Genomic DNA, 23811 nt, shown 5'->3' with positions numbered 1-23811 from the left:
AAATTTAATACTAAAACACGAAACGATAATGCTCAGCAAAATACGTGTACGTTAAAATAATTATACTGCGATGCAATTCATGCATTAAGAAACAGATGGCAAACGGGTGACGCAGTTCCCAGAATCACCTAGATATCATTAAAGTATGAGTGCAATATATAGGCCAACATATGAGTTGATCATAGCTCATTAAAACGGCCAGACAAATTCATGCAATTTGACTTTCGTGACATTAGGGACACTATTTGTTTGCCGTTGTTGCGTGTACTGAATATCGATACCCGAGAGCTGATATAACATCAGTCACCGTGCTATCTCGATACAATTTGTGCTCGCACAATTTGCTGCTGATCAACACAGACATTACATGCTGAATCACTGGGTACGGTGGGAGCATTGCATTAAAAATGAAATGAGAATCTCCCGTTGAAATCTTACTCTTTATTATCATGATTACATCGCACACCTGAAGCACAATAATTGCTCACAGCGAGTCTTTTTGTGTGTGTATGTATGTAGGATATTGTGTTCGACATGTTTTTCACTAAAGAGCGTTTCCTACAGTTGTTTTTTATATGGTGGCTGCCGGTTGTTTTGTCATTAAGACAATTTCATCACAACGAACATGGATTAAACATCAGCATCTATAATCACCAACAACAAAAAGAAAACAAAATCTACAAAACCAAGCATGTGGACCAATTGCACAAGCATATATTACAGATAAGACCATCGATGCATCGTGAAGCCATTAAACGCCGAAAACGGAGCCTCATTAGCGAAAATGTTCAACATTTAGATGACACGGCATATCTTAATGCCAAGCAATTCGCCTATGCACCTGGTGATTATATTCTGGGTGGTTTGTTCGCTGTTCATATACCAGATTCCAATTCCCAGTTATGTGCTAAGGTGTTACAGCGTTCTGGGATGTGGGTTGAAAGTGTTCTGTATGCCATTGATGTGATGAATAATAACTCGAAGACATTGGGTGAAACACAACTTGGATTTGAAATAAGGGATGATTGCTCCGATCCAAATAAGGCACTAGAGGTATGTCTATTAGTAGTCTTGTCTTGTAAGTGGACATTGGTTACCTTAATGTTAATGCATAATGAGTTCAGATGGAAAGGAATAATTTTTGGCCATTAGCTCATCAGGTTGCCTAACCTGAGGTCCAGCATGTCCACTCCGACCTCAGGTGGATTTGATAATTTATACATTTCACAGAATGAACATTGATATCACCAATACTTAAACGTTTCAAATAAAAGAATGTTAATTTTATTTGCCATGGGTGAGCAAGTATACTTGTGGAACCATAGGATTAGGAACTGCAATTGGGATTGGCACATTAAACATAGGAAGTTTTCAAAGTGAATTAAAGTAATTGCCTACTAGTTTCATTCAACGATACGAATTATTTGTTACAAAGATCACATCAGTAACACACACCTACGTACACCACACACACCTCCCACACACCTTTGAATTACTCACGATTCCGAGGACCTGAAAATGGCGAAATAGTCCAAAAGTCATCTATGAATGTGTTGTTATACCAAGTCCTTAAAAATGGTAATACCGAAGCAAGTCCTCACAAGGTTACGCAGAGAGGACGTTAGCTATGAGGGGTAGTAGTAGGGTATGAGAACCCACTTTTTGACGTTTTCAGATCGAGGACTTATGTTTCAAGGACACGGGTCTAGGGTCCTCATTATGTAGGTGTGTTTCAGTTGGAATCCACGAGCTTCCTCGGAGCAAAGCTAGTTTTTAACGTACCGTACCCCCAGACCCTACCCCATTATACATGTTATATGAGGCACTTGTTTTTTAAGTGTTCAGTTGCAATTTCCATAAGAGTCAGAATAAAGATTTATCCTAAAAATAAACAGATATTCGGATTTTGTTGCGCTATCAGTCTAACTGCTTTTAAGCAGTTAAAATGTGCTTAGACCGTAGAAAATTGTTACCTACCTTTATCATTATTTATTCCAGGAAGCATTACATTTTGTTGATGTGGAACACGAGGATTCTGAGTGTGTTTCAGATGAACCCCAAACTATTGGGGTAATAGGTACAGGATCAAGTACAACGTCTGCCGCAGTGGCTAATCTATTAGGTGAGTATTCAAAATGCATATATTAACCAACAACCCTTGACAATAATTATAAATGTTCTATCAAATGTTTCTTTACCTTGGGGTTTATACTGCTTTATCATTACCTTGTTAACGCTTGAAACTAACTGAACATATAGCAATCAAATATAATATTTAAAAATGTTATTTTGTAATTTTTTTGGTGAAGAAATGAAAAATTTGATAAATATTTCTCCGAATTTTACGATTTCTATAATTAACAAAATGGCAATGCAAGGTGCAAAATGACATTGTTTCATTATTTCAGCTGTGAAATAAATAAAGAAGCGAACGAATAATAGATAAACCTTAATATCAGCCTTTTCCATTGCCTGTCAGTTAGCCATGTCTGACAAATTACCTGTCCAAATAAGAGCGGTTGTCACACGTTTCCATATACCATGATTGCTTTAATTACATCAATGTAATCGTGGTCATGGTAGCTGCCATGTCGTTTTATGTTCTCTCTATAAATTTTAAAGTAATTTATCACTGCTTCAGGTGCTTTAGGTGTAGATACACTAGTTCTTTAACTGATAGGATTTATGGTGTAACGAATATGATGAAGTTAAGATATTTTAAGAACATCATTTATAAATTTGGAGGAAAATACAGTATGTAAAAATATACACCAGGTAGAGTATCTGGTGTGATTACTTTAGTGCTCTGATCGTGCTGATTGCATTAGAATAGGCATTTTCAATAAACAGAGTGTCCCCTTACATTGCATGTTATTTTTTAACGCTCGAGTTCAACCTTAAGTTGTAATTTGAAGCTCTTTCTTCTCTCCTTTTTCTTTCACTTGTCTCCTCTTTCATCTAACAAGTTTAAACAAAAATAGACAAACACACCTATGATGGAACATGATGAATGATATATTTTAAATGCCACTTTGCTGTAAACTGCCAATTACTGTTATAATTGTGTTATTTTTATTTTCTAAGATAAAAAAAAAAGCTCAATTAAGCGACGAAAAACCCCTGTTTTATTATAATGTCTGACCGACCCCGATCTTGCGTTTTGGATATTTTTTAGCTAATATGAATACTTAAAAACGACCCTTTTTGCCGAAGTTGATTGATTTTGATAGAATGTTTTTCTCAAAATATGTTTGCAAAAATGTTCAAGCTTGCGGTGATTGTTTAGGGTCATTAAGCTTCTAGTAACTCTACTTCATGTACTTGGCAGGTCCATCCGCCCGTCGAACAGGGTCTTTGTTTCGTCACCTTATAATAATTAATTTTTGCAGGTTTATTCAAAGTACCCCAAGTCAGCTATTCCGCTTCCAGTCCCATTCTGAGTGACAAACAGCAGTACCCTTACTTCCTACGAACCATCGCATCTGATATCAACCAAGCTGAAGTGATGAGCGCCCTATCAGAACTCATGAACTGGAACTATGTGGCTATCGTCCATACAGACGATGCGTATGGGGTTCCTGGTATGGAAGCATTGAAGGCTAATTTGGAGGCAAGGAATGTATGTGTGGCATTTACATTTGGGCTGAATAGAGAGACAAGTGAAAACAAAGTCAGGACATTTGTGGATGCATTGAAAAAAAATACAAAAGTGCAGGTCAGTTTTACTATACAATGATGTGTATAATAATACAATGATAATAATCAGTTACTAGTAGATAATTTTCTAACATCAAATAATATTTTAACTGATTGTCAATCTGGTTTTCTTGCAAACCATTCCACTTCTACAATTTTGCTTGATTTTCAAGATTGCATTTGTAAGATTATTGATGAAGGTTTTGCTACAGGTATTATCCTTTTAGATTTGAAAAAGGCATTTGATACGGTAAACCTCTTAATTAATAAACTTCATGATTGTGGTATAAATGGTAAAGAACTAAAATGGTTTCAGTCATACCTTAGTCACATAAAACAGGTTGCATGTATATTGAATCTTCTGTATCTAATTTTAAAAATATTGAAATTAGTGTTCCACAGAGAAGTATCCCATGACCCTTACTTTTCTTCATATACATAAATTAACATGCCCTGGTATTTTTAATTCGATAACTCTGGCCTGGTTTAACCACATGCCATGGTGTTTTTAATTGGATAACCTTTGTTTGGTCTAACAATATCTAATGCAAGGTACTTTGAGTTAGATCACTCTTTTCTGGTCTAACCAAATGTTCTGGTACTCTTAATTGAAAAACTCTGGTGAGTTCTGCATATGGTACTTTTAATTGGATAACTCTTGTTTGGTCTAACCACATGCCCTGACACTTTTTGAATAACTCGAAATCATTGTTTTATACCTTCCAAAATAGGTAGTATACACGTTTTGCCTGAAACATGACATTACCAGAATTCTGCAGGAATGTCAGCGACAACACGTGGAAGATCGAACCTGGATTGGAAGTGACTCGTGGGGGGACTCTCGACAGACTGTAAAAGACGTAGCACCTGTTGTACTAGGAATGCTGGGAGTTGTTCCTAAGGCAACTATTGATCACAATTTTAAGAAGTAAGCTTACATTTACTCTACATTAATTAAAATCACATTTATAATTTATGTTTATATACAGCTTTCGAATCAAAATGCAAAATCTGAATTAAAAAAAACAATATGAAGAGGCAATAATAATAAGTTATTATGCCTATAGGGCCATCATACCCATGATACCAGAGTTGTTACTATTGTTGGTTCTTGTAGAATTGGATCCACTGTAATATTCAGCATCGGACAAAATTGAATAAAGATTTAATTAATTTCATATCACATTGAACGGACATGCAATAATAAATGCTACCCACAGAATAATACCAAGTACAATTAATGTGTTTTCGTTATATCTTAAGGTGGAACTATACCCCTTGATAAATTTGTGACTGTTTTTGCATTTTTCTCAAAAAATAATAACACACTGGTAACAAAAGTTATGTATATTATAGGGGCAAGGAATCCAGATACTACATTGGAATTTCAGTGACGCAAGACAAGAAGCGGTACGATATTTGTAATAACAAAAGAGAATGTACCTCATTTTTAACACATAATAATGAACCACTCTTGTCTTGAATCACTGAAATGTCAGTGAAGTAAGTGGATTCCTTGCCCCTATAATAGACATAACTTTTGTTACGAGTTTGTAGTTATTTTTTTGAGAAAAATGCAAAATTAGTCACAAAATTTATCAGGGCGTGTAGTACTACCTTAAAATAGAATGTGTGCTTTTCCTGAGTGTGGATTTGTTTCTTATGTACATCCACTTTAGTCTTATAAAGTGAACTCAGACGATAAAAACCATGATGCAATGAAAGCCAAAATACAATTAGAGGCATATTAATATAGTTGATTAAAATAATAAAGAAATTGAAGAACCTATATTATATACTAGTTTATTCAAAAAATATATTTAAGTGCACACATTTTCCTTCTCTTAAAGACTATAGGATGAATGGTAGTATTAAATTTTTAAAAAAAATTAAAATTAAAATATAAAATATTTAATAAATAATTAGAAAATAAAGTATTAAAATGCGTTTTAAAATAAGGTAAATATAGAAAGAGCGGGAAAATCTCACCTATTTTTTCGTTTTTTCTTTTGTTTCGGGCACAACAGCAAGATTTGGTAACATTTAAAAGCACGACCCTGAACATATTGCTCAATTCCATTATTATAAGATGTAGTAAAATAAATTTATCATCACACAGCACACTAGTTTTATTCGGTCATCCACTTCCTGGTAATTACTTTATAACTACATAACAATGTTTTTGATGAAACCCAACACAAATAGCAACCAAGTGAAATTTATTAAATACTTCCTCGTAGTATCAGACTTTGAACCCAACTCACAATTATGTTTGAGTTTGCATTGCTGTTGATAACACCACGACGAGTTAAAATCTAAGATAGCTTTTTAATTTAATTGCATGTGTCAGAAATTGTAAAATTGATTGCTTACATGATTTAAAATGCTAGGCTTTCCATCAAATTAAGCTTTAAAGGTGTCTATCTGATCAGACATTATGATTGAGTGCTGGTAAATCACATTTATCACTTTGTTAATAACTGTAATGACTTTAAATGTAATGACTACATTAAAGGAAGGTGACCTGATATATTTGGAAAATCGAATTGTTTAAAACTTACGTATAACATAAAATTTCACCCCTTTCAAACATTCATGTAAAAAGAACATGTAAATGTTTTGTGTAAATGTGACTAATTTCTTATGGAATTACTGACATTTATACAGCGTGTGATTTTGGTAGTCTACAGTGTTTTATTAATGATAATCATCATGATCATGTAATATATTGATTTCAAATGAAAGACCATATTTTTCTCAGTATACCATATTGAAATTTGAAGTTCCAACTAGGTGTATTTCCGAAGATATCATCAAAAAACTGTCTAGTCTCAATAGTGGTATAATACAGTCGAGACTAATTTACAGTTTTTTGATGATTTCTTCGGAAAGATACTCATTTGGAACGCCTAATTTCAATATGCTAATGAGAACAATATATGCTTTCACCTGATACCAAAATCTGCATTTTGATGGGGTAAAGTAAGCCATGAGGCTGTTAATCAGGTTGCCCACCTTTAAGCAAAAGCATCTATGCAATAAGTTTAAAAATAGAAATTGTAATTTTTAAAAAATTGTAATTAAAAATAGAAATTATAATCATTAAAATGAATTAATGATGCGCTATTTGCTTTTGCATACAGCAAAGTTTCATCAATTGCTGTCCAATGATTGATAATCTGCTGACTTATCCTTGTTCGTTTACCAACGTTGTTGTTTCTTCTACCTGTTCAAGGATAATCCTTAAAAAGAGTTGTTAAAAAGCATGTTGAAACTGTGTAATTTTATTAAGTTTGATTCCTGAATGTTACTTTTCATTTTTATTAATTAAACAGGTATTTGAGTGAGTTGGACCCCTACACTAATACTCGCAACCCATGGTATAAGCTTACCCTTGGGGAAACCTACAATTGCACATTCAATACTTCATTGACAGATCGAAAGCAGTGCCATGGCAATGAGACGTTCGAATTCTTACTTGATATTCGTAGCGAAGGTTCCAGATCATCCTTTATGATTGATGCAGTTTACGCATTTGCTCATGCATTAGATGATATGCTGCGTAATTGTCACGGTATGTGCTGATAAATAACTCCAATCTTGTGTGATATAGAGTTTGAAAGAGCAATCAGTTTCACAGTTTAGCCTATGCTTGGACCCCAGGCTTGGACCCGTGACCTCAGATTGCATTTGGAATCGTTCATATTGACCGTCTATGCAGATAAGGTGGGAGGAAGGGTGGTTACCTCTTTAAATGGAATACAATTATACGATATCTGTACCCCCTTAAGTAGTATTCCCTTTGACAATGTGGTTATTAGTATTGTAACCAGCGTGTCATTATTCATTCCAGATACTGTTTGCTACAATAATGCTACGGGGAAATTGAATTTAGAGTACTATTTGGATTATATCAAGAATGTTTCGTTTGAAGGTCTAACCAATCCTCATTTCCAGTTTGATGACAACGGAGACCCGCTAGCTCAGTATGAAATTGTCAATTTACAGGTATGTGATAACCGTTAGCTCAGTATGAAATTGCCAATTTACAGGTATGTGATGAAAATAAAATGATAAAATAGGATTAGAATGTGAAGGATCTTAAGGCGAGATGGAGGGGTGTCATTGGGTATAGAGCTGTTCTGGCTCATTTTGTGAAATATCTGGCATCTACCTTCGACTATATTTATAAATACGTATTTATAAATACGCACCATGGTCATGACATACCAAGACCAGCAAGCGTGACCAAATCCTCATGCCATTTAAAAGGATAGGAACTCTTTAGATAAATATTATCAAATTTAAGTATTAATTGAATAGCAAAAGTGCTGCACATACTCTTGTGTTGTTTACAGACTTTGCATTCATGTACAGGAAGACCACCCGCTATGTAAAAGGTCACTTCGAGACTTACTGTCTACAAGCTGTTATGGCGGCGCGGAGGTGGTCACGCGCGTATTTATAAATACGCATTTATAAATATAGTAGAAGCCTACTGTCTGGAAGAACTGCCGTAACCAGCTATACACGATAGCTCACGATGAGTATGATGTTGTAGCTGAGATTATGCAGACTGATTATGCACTTCTTTATTTCATAGGGTTTGATAATCCATATGCCATGATAATTGAATGAGGTGGACAAACATACAAAACATACGTCTTCTAAATTTGAATCCCTTTATACCAAATATCAAATGAATAATGTGTTTAATTTTTAGTTGCCACAATAAATGAAAATACTTGAAATTAAATTTACAACAACAATGAAATTTAAAGTAAATCATATTTTGAGCAATTATTGTTCAGTCATGAAATATTTTGCCCTTTACGATGTGTTTACGTTAATATTGCACTCCAATGATAAAAGGTATCAATAAATTATAGGTTACTTAATGAATACTGCGGTTGTTATTTATTCATAAGTTCACTTCAATAATATATGCTAACAGTGGCGGTTGCATGCACTAGGATTTCTTGAACCCTTATGGTAGTGGTTAAGATTATACAAATTTATGCAATAGTGACGAAGGAGAATAAAAATTCCTTAAAAAGGAAACGGGCGTACCAAAGAAAACTGTCAATGATGTAGGGTATTGTCAACATAGGACAGTTTTGCTAGGGGATCCTGGTCTGAAAAGCATACATTAGTTGAGTGTTAAATAATAATTCCAGATATCAAAATAACTTCATGGTCCTTGGACAACTTACCCATATATTTGTAGAATTAATCAATGATAATGAGAAATGTATAGCCTTGTCAGCTTTTGTTGAAAATAAAGTGCATTTCGCATGAACTTGCTAACATAAAAGGTCAAAGTGGAGCTGAAATTAGCGACGGAATCTTGTATCTGATCATATTAAAAGAGTGGGGTTGGAAGCAGTATTATACGTTTCTTGGTTAGAGAAGAGAAGAAAACAAAGGAAAACACTTGTCCACAAAATGAGCCATTTCTAATATTATCGACCAAAGAACCACTGAGTTAATATAATCAGATGCAGTTATTACATAAATTGCATTGTTACTGGTACTAAATAAATAATGGACATTTTGAACTATTATTTTTTCATTTAATGCTTAGAACAGATATTCTATATATTTAATACTTTATCTTCTGTATACTCAAGTACTCATAGATTACTCATGTATACTTCTGTGTAGATGATGTGACTTCTGACGTCAATGCCTGGCAGTATGCGCACGCATCATCACAATTTCCATTGTTTTTTGCCTGGCAGTATGCGCGCGCATCATATTTTGTTCAGGGCTCGCGTTTTTAAAACTCCCACTTCATCACAATAAGGCTATTGAACAGTGTAGTAATTGCATGGGGTTCACTCAAGCATATCGATATACCAGTTCCTTGCCTTTGTTGATAAACATTGAGTTCAAAACGGGAGTTGACGAATTCAATGTTAAGAAGTAGGCTTGATTTGTGCCAGTACTTACAAAAATCATGTAAGCGGGACAATAACCATGATAACTATTCATCGGTCAAAGGGAACTTGACTCGATTAGCTTACTGCTTTCCAGGCAAGATCATCTGGGGCGCATGGACAAGAGTAGTACAATTTACAATTTTGCCCTATTTTGGCCAAAAACATGCTGTTATTGGGGTTAAAAGAATGATACATAGTGCAATTTGGGGCCCCCAAATTTTTTGGCCCAAAATTTTTGGGGCCCTGGACCCGAGCCCATCTGGCCCAATGGTAAATCCGACCCTGCTCTCCATTATCAGCCCTTATTAAATGTTTGCTCTTTGTGCTCGGGGCCCCAGAACCCTCGGGGCCCATGGACTTCGTCCACCCTGTCTCCTCGCTTGCTACGCCCCTGCTGCTTTCATCTTTTGTCCTTTGTCTGAAAATGTGTTTTTTTAAATTCCCCCATGTACTGTGTATTCACTTATCGACAGCGTTTTGCATGTCTCCTGACCTTTCCTATTTAGACAAGCCAGCAGAAAAAGTCAAAGTCACTATGGATACAGAATACATGCAGCACTTGAAATCAATGTGATTATCATTAATGTGGTGCATGATACAACGGTCAACACATATAGGGTTTACACATCATATTTCTGTGTACTTAAAGGTTATGGAATGTATGATTTTCATCAATACTTCTCTTCTTTATTTTTAATTTATGAAGTACGTGAATATGTTCTTCACCTCATGGGCTCAAATTATAAAATATATCTACCTACATAAATCCGTTGATAGTAAGCTTTCTAAAATGAAGTGAATTTTTTTAAAAAGGTATGGTGCTTGAATGTAGCAAAAAATTCAAACACTAGTATTAAAGGTTTCCGTTTGGCTCTGATACGATTACTAACAGAATTTTGTTGCTACGATATTCATTTCCAGAAGAAACAAATTTAGAATGTGGCTACCTGCATCAAATTTGAGGACAGATTTGGTCAAATTATTGCGTAACCTTAATATGTACATCAAAGGTATAGCAATATTCTATTCGGAATAGCCAAAGTCCAGATAATTACAACTCAGCTAGTTATCATGGTTTTATAGCCTGTTTAAAAATATTATGGATTTTTGGGACACATGTGGACAAGTTTTTTAATTTGCTTGACCTAGACAATTGTGGACAAATAAAGACATTCTTGTCCACAATTATCGGGTTTCTGGACGTTTGATGTCATTTATCGACAAGCAATATAGTTTTCCCGCCAACTCAAAAACTTGAATGTGATGTTATATTGATTGTGATTTTCCACTAGAATAAAGATGGCATCCTGACATTTGAAAAGGTTGGTCAATGGGATCCAACGCTTGGTTTTGAGGAGTGGGGTGGAGTTGTGTGGAAGAATGGTACTGATGCTCCTCGGTCCCGCTGCTCTCCAGATTGTCCGGCAGGAAATTACATCATACCAGGAAAACCTACATGTTGCTGGGATTGCCATAACTGTGAAGGTGGGTTATAATTATTAGCAGACCAATAATTTGAGGGGGTTTCATTGGGGACTATAACCATTAATCTTTAGGCTCGCTAGTCCGAAAATAAGGTTCGCTAGTCTAAAAAAGGTTCACTAGTCCAAAACAGAGTCGCTAGTTCAAAGTTAGGGTTAGAGTTAGGTTTAGGGTACTTTTGGACGACTGACCCTTAGGATTTAGGATCCTTAAGACTAGTGACCCTTAGGACTAGCGGAATAGGATAAGCGGATGCAGACTTTGGGTAGATTTTGCAAAGAGTGCCAAAAGTGACATCAAACAGGACTAAAAATGATACAAGACCTAACGATGACAAAGAGAAGCTAATATTTTACTCTTTCCACTGTAGTATTTGCCATCACAGATCCCCTTAGAATTTTAAGCAAGGGAATTGAATTACATATAGAAATGTCAAACTATGATACCCTATACAAACTTTTCATCGATATCTACATGTAGATATCTACAATTATAGAGATTCCATCAAGATTTACATGTTGATACACTTTTCAGGTCTTAAATGAAAACTCATATGATCTTAGTTTAGACTATACCATATACGGGAGTGACAAACGCCCATTCGTTATGCAACTTGTCACAATGTAATGCTAACTTCAAAGCTTTTCTATTCTCTTTGTAGCAAATAGCATCAGTACTCAGAAGAACTCCTTGTTGTGTCGCAGCTGCAAAGATGGTCAAAGAACCAACCCAAATCAGACACAATGTCTTGACAATCCCATTATCTTCCTCCATTGGAATGAAACTATGGGCATTATATTGATCATCTCATCTGGACTAGGATTGATTGCTACCATCTTTTGTTGTGTCATCTACTGCAAGTACAGCCAAACCCCAACCATTAAGGCTACCAGCACTGAACTTAGCTGTGTTCTGCTCTTTGGAATAGCTTGCTGTTTCTCATGCACATATCTATACATAGCGCGACCAATGGATACAGTATGTATTGCTAGAGTGATTATGATGGGTGTTACATATTCCATATATGTCGGATCACTCTTGACAAAGACCAATCGTATTTCAAGGATATTCAATAGAAAGCTCTCGGATGGCGCTCCTTCAATATTTCTGAACTTGAAGGTACGCTTTTAACTGATCCAATTATTATGCTTATTTAGAGCATGTAATGTATTTATTGACACTGTTATTGCATTCGAATAACTTTCCCACTTAATCCATGTTATTAGAAGCAAATTTGGGTACGTATAATGTCCGGCTTTCTCAAATCTGGATTTTGGCAGTACCATATTGTATAAGACACTTGCAAATGTATCAGGTATTAATGTCACTGGATTATCCCTCCCCTATTACAGAATTGAGCTGTTACCTATAACATCTTGACCATTCCTCCCCATTTCTGTGACGTGTTGTTCATTTCCTTCCCATCAATAATTGCAAACCCTCGTTCATCATGTTTATTGTCTTCGTTTTCCATTTTCTCACCTTAATTGCCTTTCACATTGTATTCAAATATCTTTCAATATTTTGTTCAATTTGCTACAGTACCAATTACTTTTCATCCTCGGCATAGTATCTGTCCAAGTAGTATTACAAGTTGTATGGTTGCAGCTTACCCCAGGACATGCTGGCTTGTATTATTACGAAGACTATACTCTGCTGCAATGCAAATATCTCTCATATATTGGACCTGTAGTTGCAATTGGTAAGTTGAAACTGCCTAAACCATCAGATTCATAGATCCATTGGGCGATTGCCTGCTATTTTGTTGTTAATCAATTAACAAGTGATTAAGGAGGTAGTACACCCATCGATGAATTTGTGTCTATTTTTGCATTTTTCTCGAAAACTAATAACACAGTGGTAACAAAAGTTATGTATATTATAGGGGCAAGGAATCCAATTACTACACTGGAATTTCAGTGACCCAAGACAAGCGATTCGTTATTTATGATAAGAAATAAGGTACCGCCTGGATGTACCTCACTTTCTATCATATATACTGAACCGCTTGTCTTGAGTCACTGAAATGTCAGTGTAGTAATTGGATTCCTTGCCCCAATAATATACATAACTTTTGTTACAGTGTGTTATTATTTTTTGAGAAAACATGCAAAAATAGTCACAAATTTATCACAAGGGTGTAGCACCCCCTTAACTGATTCAAGCAGCTAATCTAGACTGTGCTGCTGTATTGTGTTGTTTTTTAATGCTTAAAATGTTCGATGCGTGTCACTTTTTTCCATTGTATCATCAGCATAGTTTATTAACACCTACATGATCATTATGATTGTTCCAAAATGTCAACATTTGAATTTACGTTACAGACCCTTAAACAAATCATTTTTGTGTTGTTTTTCAAATCAGGTTATAATCTACTGCTGGCCATCCTGTGTAGTTATCTTGCCTTCCGAATACGCAAACTTCCTGGTCAATTCAACGATTCTCGTGGGATATGCTTCACAATGATTACATGCGCACTAATCCTGTTCATGTTCCTTGCTGCCTTCTTTGCCACAGATGGCAAAGCAGAATCTATCATATGTTGCTTTGCGTTTGTAGTCAGTGGTTTTGCTGGTCTCATCTGCATGTTTTTACCCAAAGTACACATCGTGTTGTTAAAACCTGAACGTAACATCCGCCAGTCAACGATGCGGGTCAAAAGTTCAGCGACTAGGTCAACGCTTGGTGGCACCATCACCATGGATTCAATTTCATCCTCTAATCAGGTCAGTAAACATAGCAAAGATCAAAGTGACCATAAATTCAGCGATAACAATGCCCGGTAACAATGGACAACTTTAATGTGTTTAATTTTGTTCAAATGCGAATGAACATCAGACCAGGATGAAGACTTATAGTAGTTTTCTATTTTTTTAAAGTAATCTTCACGTCGTTTTAAATATAATATTTTGACAAGTGTCATTCTCTGAACCGTTTTCATGGTTTTAGCAATGTAATATATCATGTACGTATATCCATGAAATCAATGACACAACCTTTGTCCCTTATGGATGTCACTTATGAACCCGACTTATGAATATACCCCGAAAGATAATTATGCTTTAAATAAGCAGACATTCTGCGCAGTATTATATCTTTGACCCAACCCCATTAAGCTTTTGAGGTGTGTCTTGTGATAGTCAGATAATGTCATCAAAATAGTGGTTAACAGACTGTGCATCATGAGCTAAACAAATGTTCTTTGAATCTACATTTCACAATTGTGTAAGTTCCTCTGTAATAGTTTAAGGTATTACTTCCACCACGGTGTTTCGTGCTATCAAACTGTTTGTAGACATTATTTGCCTGCTTCATCCATCCATCAGCTCAGTAAAACACCCGCAGGAAGAAGAATCTCTTCTACACATCAAACTCCTAACACTAGTGATCCAGACAAAGACAGCAATACTATTGGTGATGAAGAAGAGGAGGAGCAATTCATGGAGGAGATTCAACGTCTTAAGGAGGAGCTTAAGGATATGGAGATGGAAAGGGATGAAGCAGTTGCTATGGCTAATGACCTCTATAAACAACTATGCGAGGCAGAAAAGAAGTAAGTGTTATTCAATGGAATTCGATATATATTTTGAGATACATTCTTTTAAAATATATTGTTGACATAGTTTAGAGACACAGATGAATCTTGTCCCATATTTTTGTAAATAATACTTGACGTGAGATAGTATGTCATCGGGAAAAACACCTGCATAAAAAAGTGAATAAAATATCAAGTCTACTTCCTATACAATTCAATAATGGGCAATTCCACGTTACTCGCGTTACATTTTTGATAAAATCAGCACATTCAATGTCATATAAATACAATTGAACAAGGAGTTGGTTTATTCATCTTCTCTCCACATGTACTTACTGACCCAATGTATCAAATCACATAAACTTTAATTTTGTAAATAACTAGATGAAACATTTATTAGCAAAAATGTGATTGTGACTCGCGTTACGAAAAATTACACCTTCAAAATTAGGCTTTTACTTGTTCAATATTTCTCCTCAAACAAACAGCTGCAGACAAAAGTTTATACCACTAAGTAATTACCTTATATCTCAGCTGTATTACAGAAACAAACACCAAGTATATTTGAGATTTGTATTTTTAAAATGGCCAACTTTAGCTAAATTGGTGTGTGACTCGCGTTACGTGACTCGCGTTACGCTCACTTTTTTTTATTACATGGTCCCACTTTGAAAGCTTTAAACACGCTTAATTTCATTTCCATTGTGGTCAGTTTTACTTTAGCACTATAAAAATACTGTAATTCAGCATTAAAAAGGACCCTCTCCTATGGGGTGGGGTGGGGTGAGGTGGTGGTGGGGTGGGGTGGTGTTAATGGGGGCCAATGATGAAAATTTAAAAAAACTGGCAATTTGAATAAGAATACAATTTTCATATACATTTATTACATAAAATGCATTGAAAAACTGTATGGAAACATTCATATACACCAGGCACAAAAAGAAACTTGTCAGTTATAGTCATCCTTGCTGTTCAACAACTTGATCATTTTGGATTATTCTGAAATATACATTTTGTTAATTGGACTTTGCTTTCTCACTTGACACCCTGTTCGTAAAAATTGAACAAGAATTGACCATGACATACGCCTCCAAACTCTCAAACCCCAAAATTAAAAGTTGCAATTTCAACGATTTTCAATGGGATGCATCGTTGTGTTGTACACAAGCACCACGGGCCGATCAATAAAGCACACAACAGGCACAATTGAATCGTTAAAATTGCAACTTTCGATTTTGGGGTTTGGGGGCTTGGAGGCACATATCTTGGTCAATTCTTGCTCGATATTCATGAACAGGATGTCAAACGAGAAAGCAAAATCCAACTAACAAAATGTATATTTCAGAATAATGTATAAATTATCAGGAAGTTGAACAGCAAGGGTGACTATAACTGACGAGTTTCTATTTGTGCCTGGTGTATATGCAAAACTGATACAGACCATTTAAGGTTTGCAAAATGGGTTCCTAAAAATTTCCATATGTGCAAAGAGGGGTGAGGATTTTTTGGCAGGCCGAGAAGAGGATCAAGCAATTTATGGCAGGCTGAGAGGGGAGGTCTGCTTATTGCAGAGCCCCAAGTAGCAAAATATAAAAGGCTGCCGCTGATCAATGTGGAACACATTCCCCAGACTTGATTTATACATCTTCTCTTTACATGTAGCATATCATGTAAACTTGTAATTTGTGAATAACTCTATGTAACGATGTAACATTTATTGGCAAAAATGTGGTTGTGACTTTTGTTACTAAAATTACCCCTTCCAAATTGAGCTTTCACTTTTTCAATATTTCTCCTCAAACAAGAAGCTGCACACAAAAGTTGATACCACTAAGTAATTACCTTTTACTACAGAAGCAAACATTAAGTACATTTGAGTTTGGTATTTTTAAAATGGCCAACTTAGTGCGTGACTCGCGTTACGTTACGTGACTGTTACACTCACTATTTGATAACAGCCCAATTTGAAAGCTCTAAACATGCTCTATTTAATTTATATTGTGGAATTCAACTTTAAATATGACCTTCTGTTATGGGGTTAGGTGGAGAAACTGGGGTGGAATGGTGGTAGTGGGTGTTTATAATGGAAAGTCACAATGTGAATTTGAATTCACAGATGGGGACAAAAACGGTTTCCAGTCCTGCAATTTGTTAAGTGATGTACAATAATTATGAGTCCTGGGGAGGGTCAAATTGGGAGGGAGAAGTTTTAGTGATTATTTATGGATTATTTTCTAGCCCTACTGTATAGAGAGCTGTATAATATGTGTGACTCGCGTTACAATATCGTGACTCGCGTTACATTGTGACTCGCGTTACCATTTTGAATAGTCTATCTCTGTTGGTACAATTGTAGCAAACCAAAAACTTTATGAAATAATTATGAGTTATGACCCAAACCAGGAGGAAAATGAAAGGGAACATTTATAACCTTTTAGATTTTTTACTGCATTAAAAAGTTGTTCTTTTTGTGACTCGCGTTACATGCTTAACATTATACAACTTGCCATGCCATCCTGACCATTACCAACACGGCTTCCTAATTTTTTATTTTTTATTTTGACAAATTATGTATCAAACAACACTATCACAAAAAAGAATTGTTTTTGTTCCATATATTAATGAGAAAAAAATTAATTACTTTTGACTATCTGCTGTTAACAAAATGTAGGAAAATACATTAAATCTTTCAAATCAATGAAAAACAAATACTGCAGCTGATATTCATTTGAAAATTTCTTTTTTGTTAACTTTAAAGGGTGTATAATCAAAATATATCATCAATCATTGCCAATTGCAAAGTTCATATTTTTGAAAAAATGTCATTTTAACATGGAATTGCCCTAATAATGAAATCAAAACTTGACTGGCGATTGACCGCCGGTTCCGTCCGGTTTCTATTGTTCCAAATAATATAGAAAGCGGACAGAATCGGGCATAACCGATGTATATCCAATAAATTAAATTGTTCTTTGACATTAAAGAAACCATAACAAGAGATGTTAGAATCAGTTTTAATGATGCTAGTGGAAGAGATAATAGTGCTCTTACTGAACCAGCAAGCTTTGTTTTTTAATGTGTGCTTTATTGTGGAATCTTGCACATCCATTCGCCAACAGAAATGCAAACTACTATCATTTGGAAGGAGCTTTATGACCTTCCACAATATGCGTTCATTTTAACACAGGTATGAATATGAATTGGAGAAAGTAACTGAAGAATGTGAACGAGAAAGGAAGCTTCTGAAAGAGAGATTGGAACTGGAAGGCCTCCCTGCTGAGGTAATACTCAGCAAACTGGGCACTGAAAAGGCAGACGATAAGATGGAAAAGGATGAGGAAGAATCAAACGCTCTGGGTGAGAAACACTCTCAAGATAAAATGGTAAGAAAGAAGGTAATAGCTGAGAGAATGCATTGTGCAAATTATGTTATGACCGTTGACATGGTAGAGTTTTCAACTGCAATAGTTGAATTTCACCTAGATTGATTATGATTGTTCACAGATGTTAGTGCTGCGATGACTTCCCGTCTGAGTTAGGAATTCCCCATTAATAATATGATATCAAGTTAGTTATGAAAACTTGGTACTTTTTGCGCGCGCAATGCGCCTGAAAATTTTCAATTGCAGACTATTTTAGCCACATAGTCATTAACCATGTTAACCTATCAAATCTTTGAGATGAGTGTTGTATTCTCATTTTCAGTAGTGCATGTGTTTGCTATCTTGTTTGTTTGCTATCTTGTTATTTATTTACAGCTTGAAGAATTACAGCAACAGCTGCTGGTGATAGCTACGGAAAGAGATAATCTACAAAAGAAATTGTCGCTTCTTATGGTTCAATATCAGCAGCAAAGGTCAGTATATTTGCTATTGTAACAACATGCATGCAAATAATTTGGCTTTTAACGTTGCAAATTATTCCTAATAATATACAGACCAGTTTGGGCATTCCGACAATTCGTGAATTACTAGACCAGGGCACTATAATAGGCCTATTCATTTAAATTCAGATAGTTGCATTTGGAACAATCGTAGAGTCCCATATCCAAAGAGTGTCAAATACCCGGGGGGGACTCGACTTTGGAAGTGGCGGGGATGTGCGGACAGTAGTTCGAAACTAGGAGTCTTTCGTTGAGAGCCTAGACACCAAAAAATGGGGGTCTTTTAGTGAGAAGGCCCCCAAAAGGGTGGTCTTTCCGTGAGACTGGGAAAAATCTTACCAAAAAAGGGGGTCATTCAGTGAGACTGGGAAACATTTTGGGTCAGAATATAAAAGTCGAATGAAATGGGTATTTTTCCAGTCCTTAGAGTGGTGGATAATGAATTCATTGCTTTTTCATTTATGTCCAAATATAGATCAAACGGAGAGTACGAGAATCCAGGCATGGAGTATTCAGATGAGGAAGTGTAACACAACTATGATGATGCTTGCACCTTTGGCTTTGAGTGATGCATTTGTCTGGCTGGATAATGGTTGAGACGAATATACCTAGTGATGGTGATGACCAAAGAGCTTTTAAATAGAAATAGAGTCGCAATAGATTATATAATCTTTTGTTCGTTTGATGCCGATTAGAAGTTGCGACAGGCTATTCATAAAAGTGGTACCATTGTTTCGAATAAAGGGTTCCGCCATTAAATTGGTCACTGATCCGGCATCATATTAACGCTCTACACAACAGGCGAGTATCAATAAGTGACCACACTACAGTCATGTGTAAGGGCAGTCATGTGTAAAGTGGTACCATTGTACTCGCATATCCAAAATGTGTGCTTGTGTGGGTCTGGAGTCTATAAGGAGGCTTTAGCTGTCGATGCAATCATCTTTACCACCCACCTGACGTTAGGCGTTTCATTTAAATAAATTGAATGCTCTCGCTGATCGATTACACATTAGAATGTATGAAGGCTGCCATCTATATTACACTATAATGGTAATCGCTATACGTATACATGTAAGTATAAGTATAGGCCTATAAAGGTTGTTTTTAAGAAATTTCCATTTAATTTTATTTTAAGAAGGAGATTGGTATAGAAATAGTGGCGTACCCCAGGGGTTGGGGAGGGGCAGATTCACCTCTGTGAGAAGTCTTGGGAGGGAGGAGGGAGGAAGAGGGATATGAAGAATGAGAGAGGGCTGGAGGAAGGAGAAATAAAAAGATATAATAAAGACAAGTAAATAAATAGAAATATAAGGAAAATGATGGGAATGAGAGAGGGAGGGTGAGAGGGGACAATGAGAGCGAGGGAGTGATAAAGTGTAGGCCTAGGAAAGAATAAGTACAGAGAAGGGAAAAGAAAGGAATGATGAATACATTTAATAATAATTATTAGGCCTATATAATAACTAAACACATAACAGCACTGGGCAGCCATTCGATGATGTCAATGCCTTTATTCGTTACGTAATAAAAACGCCCAGTCAGATGTATTTCACACCTACCAAACACAACTCACCCAATTTCGCAAACTGGACGTTGAATGTACACTCTCATGAATATTGATTGGCAACATTTTCCAATATGTCAGCGCTCTAATCGGAAACAATAGAACAATAGACCCTGCAGAGCGTTGGTGATGACGCTGTCATTTTCTAAGCGAGTTTCTACGAACATGACGTAGTTTAAGAGTGAATAATGAATATTCTGCAGCATCTTGTAAAATGTAAAGGCAACGACAGCTTATTTGTCGACCTCAATAATCTATCGATAGTTTTCCTCACTTTCTAGCTCGCAAACCGACCATAGGTTTTACGTTACCAATCAAATTCAATACTTGTCTTTTTTCATTGGTGAAGCATCTTTTTAACCCTTAGGAGGAGGTTGTACGGTACCCCTAACAATTTTTCCTATTTGCACTGAAACGCTCAAATACTAAGTAAGCGATCATTGTGGCTTTAAGATCCACCTCTTGTGCGCACTTTAACGAAAAAAAAAGCCTATACCTGTACACAACTTAGTTGCTTTCTCGACAGGAATTCTCGTCACCTTATATGTGGTAGTGTTGTCGAACAAACTTCTAGTAAAACTAAAAATAAATCATGTAAATTGACCAGCCAAATGACTGGATAATTAATGAATTTATCATTATTTGCTTAAAAAGAAGCTATGAATTCAATACTAGTATATCACTATAGCATAGCAATATTGCTAGTTTGGCTTGTTAGTTGCTACAAGTATATACAATACTGCAGGTTGTTGTTGTTGTTGTTGTTGTTGTTGTTGTTGTTGTTGTTGTTGTTGTTGCTGTTAACAGAACGTTCTGTTTTTGACATAATGTTGTTTTAAAACTGGAAATATAACAGCTTTTTCTCGGCTTAAAATTTCAATTTCGAAATTAAAAAGAGCATTTATAATGCAAAAGTAACAATTTGTGGAAAAATGTTTTTTTAATTTTTGTGTGTGTGTGAAAATGTTACATTACAATATTGCTTTAATTTGCCTCGACCACCGGTGTTTGAAGTGGCCAGGCGCCATTTAATTGCTATTAATACATGTTAATATTAAATGATCAGTATTCTTCCTGTGGTACATAGTAGGCAGGAGTTCTCTTTCCCCTCCTCTCCTCTCCTTTCCTTTCGTCTCCCCTCCACTCGTCTACCCTTCCCGCTCTTCTCTCATTTCCTATTTATCTTCTCATTTTCTCCCTTCCTCTCTCGTCCACAATTTGCAAACTACATGTATATGTAAGTAAGAACAATAACTGAAAAATAAACATTTAAAATACGATTCTAGCAAGAACAAGCAAGGCCCGGTTCGTGAAGTAGGATAAAGCACTGGACCGTGATTCTATAGAATTTTCACATCATGCTGATCACTCGCACCTGTAAGGTTAGTGTCTTTGAAAAGAGCGGTATCGTAGACATTCTATCATTGCACACATCATGCTTAATTGTGCGGGCAATGTATTCAAAAATAGTGTAAACCTATTGCCATTGATTGCTGTGGCAATATTATTATTCCTGTTACATCACTACTCAAACGGCGTATTTAATGTTTTCATGACATTGTGAACAGAGGAATGATTGAGGCCTGATATTGGTTCTTTGAGATAATTAGAATAAAATAAGCTCCTCCTGTATGTACCTCCCAAAGTGTGGGTTAACTCCAGGAAGAGGCAAATCCATAATACATATGGGTGTAAAATGAAAAATGAAAACTATCCGTCTTGTCACAAGGATTACGGAGAAGTATTGTTTCTACTCTCTACGAAGTTTAATGGCATTGTATGGTGTCAGAAATATAAGACAAAACATGTCAAATGTCAAAGGGCAATGAGAATATTTAAAATGCTCCGATTTCTTTTTAAAAAAATAGACTGAAATATAGTTTGCACATGCAGTTGATATCGTAAAATTGACATTGCTAGCACTGAGTTTCAACAGCATTTGAGCAGTTTGAATTTTGACCTCTGTATGAACTTTGACCCGCCATATTTCAAAATGCCCAATGCTGACAGAGGTCCAGTAAACTTATTTTTGAGTTTGGTGGTCTTGAAAAGCAATATCCATCAAAAACAAAACTATGGACACCCAGTGACAGCCATTTATAGCAACATGAATTTTCCATAACCTGATGTAGGCCTAATACAATAATGAACCATTCAAGCCTTTGCATCGGGGCTTGAGATTGGAATTCCAGTTTCCTTTCTCACGAAGTAAGGGCTAAGAGTAAAATTGTACAATTGTGTTTGGGAGTGGCCTTCTCTCTTTCTTCTTTTCCTTGCTATTTTCTTCCATTTCTTGCTTTGTTTAATCAAAGCTATCTAGGCCAGCATGCATTTTATTAGCCTACACTGGCTATCCAGGCTTGTGCTGTTTTATAGTATGAGCTTGGAACGGTCCATGGATTTCCCATGGATTAAGCATGTGTCCCTCACGGACCAAACTGGGTAAACAAACAAACAACCATTATGGGAATTTTCAAGATAATTTATTATTAGATATAACTGAATTTGTTATTCTAAGGGGGTTCACTCATGTCATACACGTACACACAAACTCTTGCATGATTACTTGAAAGAGGGTTCCCATCACATCTATCATGAAATAATTTTGAAATGTAAGTTAAATGATTAAATTAAATTAGGCCTACTCAGTGCACATCACATTATTTACTGAAGACAATGAATCGAAAGCTATCTATAATAAAGATTTACATGAATTGAATAGTAGGCCTAATCTTATAATTGGTGAGCCATATAGGTCCCTGGGGTAGGTCTATATGTTGAGAGGTAGGCCTACCACCTGAGGGAGGTAAAGCTGCAGTGCTACCAGATCAAGTATGACATGTGATAATACACAAATGCATGATAACAATCGGAGTAGCCTACCGTCAAATTTCAAACTTGTAAATCGTATCGAAAAAACATTTCTTTGTAGTCATAGTTTTAAATTTAACACTGTAAAAAGTTTGATGACCTAGCTTTTCCCGCCAAGATGCGCAGGATGTGTCTTGCGCGCGAGTTATCAATCATGCGCGGATGTAAACTGGTAACGAGACGCGCGGTTATGGGACGCGCATCTGTGTTGACAAATCCTGGCACACATTTTGCAAAAACACACAAACGAGTAGCTAAGCCTAGTAATAAGCCCTACATTTCCCCATAATCAACAAAATCAAGATCGATGCGGATGTGATCGGTGGAATTTATTATATTGTATCATTTTTATCACTAATTATGGAGAATGAAGAAGCAGAAGACGAAAACACTCAACACAAGGGTGAAAATATTCCTATCCACCCGTATTCCAGCGATGCTACAGAAGAGGACAAATTTTACGAAGCCGTATCTCCATCTTCATCCAAAGAGTTACGAGAACTAAACATGCTGAAGGTAGGTCAGACAATTTCTGGAAAGAGTTTTATACACGAGGTCATTTAAAATGTTCTGCCTCCACCTATTATATCTCTGTTTTTGCAAATACAGTCCTTTTCATATTTCCAATTAGCTTGTGAGAAAATTTTGTTTTGATATCATTTCCTATTGTAGGTGAAATAAAAATAAGAAACTGAAAAATGAGAAAATCTGTACAGATGTCTAGTAGTAGTAAGTAGATATAAGGAGACCGAATTAGGTCCATTGGATGGCTTAAATTGAATCATTTAAAATATTGAAAATTATGTAAAATTACAACAAAAAAAAAAAAAAACCT

General features: G+C 35.8%; 1 protein-coding gene across 1 annotated transcript; it reads left to right on the top strand.

Annotated features, from left to right (window-relative positions):
• Nucleotides 1–355: 355 nt before the first annotated feature.
• LOC140154878 (metabotropic glutamate receptor 3-like) lies at nucleotides 356–19696 on the top strand. The gene is made up of 14 exons (XM_072177529.1): nucleotides 356–1053; nucleotides 1999–2122; nucleotides 3390–3715; nucleotides 4428–4624; nucleotides 7032–7270; nucleotides 7550–7704; nucleotides 10931–11123; nucleotides 11782–12239; nucleotides 12663–12822; nucleotides 13485–13846; nucleotides 14447–14673; nucleotides 17843–18038; nucleotides 18414–18511; nucleotides 19014–19696. Exons 1-14 carry the CDS (start codon nucleotides 535–537, stop codon nucleotides 19066–19068), a joined length of 3309 nt encoding a protein of 1102 aa, XP_072033630.1. The 5' UTR covers nucleotides 356–534; the 3' UTR covers nucleotides 19069–19696.
• The last annotated feature ends 4115 nt before the right edge of the window (nucleotides 19697–23811 follow it).

The sequence above is a fragment of the Amphiura filiformis genome, chromosome 6 (assembly GCF_039555335.1).
Source record: "Amphiura filiformis chromosome 6, Afil_fr2py, whole genome shotgun sequence".
NCBI classification, from domain to species: domain Eukaryota; kingdom Metazoa; phylum Echinodermata; class Ophiuroidea; order Amphilepidida; family Amphiuridae; genus Amphiura; species Amphiura filiformis.
Note: the sequence above shows the minus strand (reverse complement) of the source record. Positions and strands in the feature narration are given on the sequence as shown.

Coding starts and splice junctions, on each gene's coding strand:
- LOC140154878 (XM_072177529.1), top strand. CDS start 535: ATGTTTTTCACTAAAGAGCGTTTCCTACAGTTGTTTTTTATATGGTGG. Junction 13,847..14,446: donor CAATTTCATCCTCTAATCAG/GTCAGTAAACAT, acceptor TCCATCCATCAG/CTCAGTAAAACACCCGCAGG. Junction 18,039..18,413: donor AACACTCTCAAGATAAAATG/GTAAGAAAGAAG, acceptor ATTTATTTACAG/CTTGAAGAATTACAGCAACA.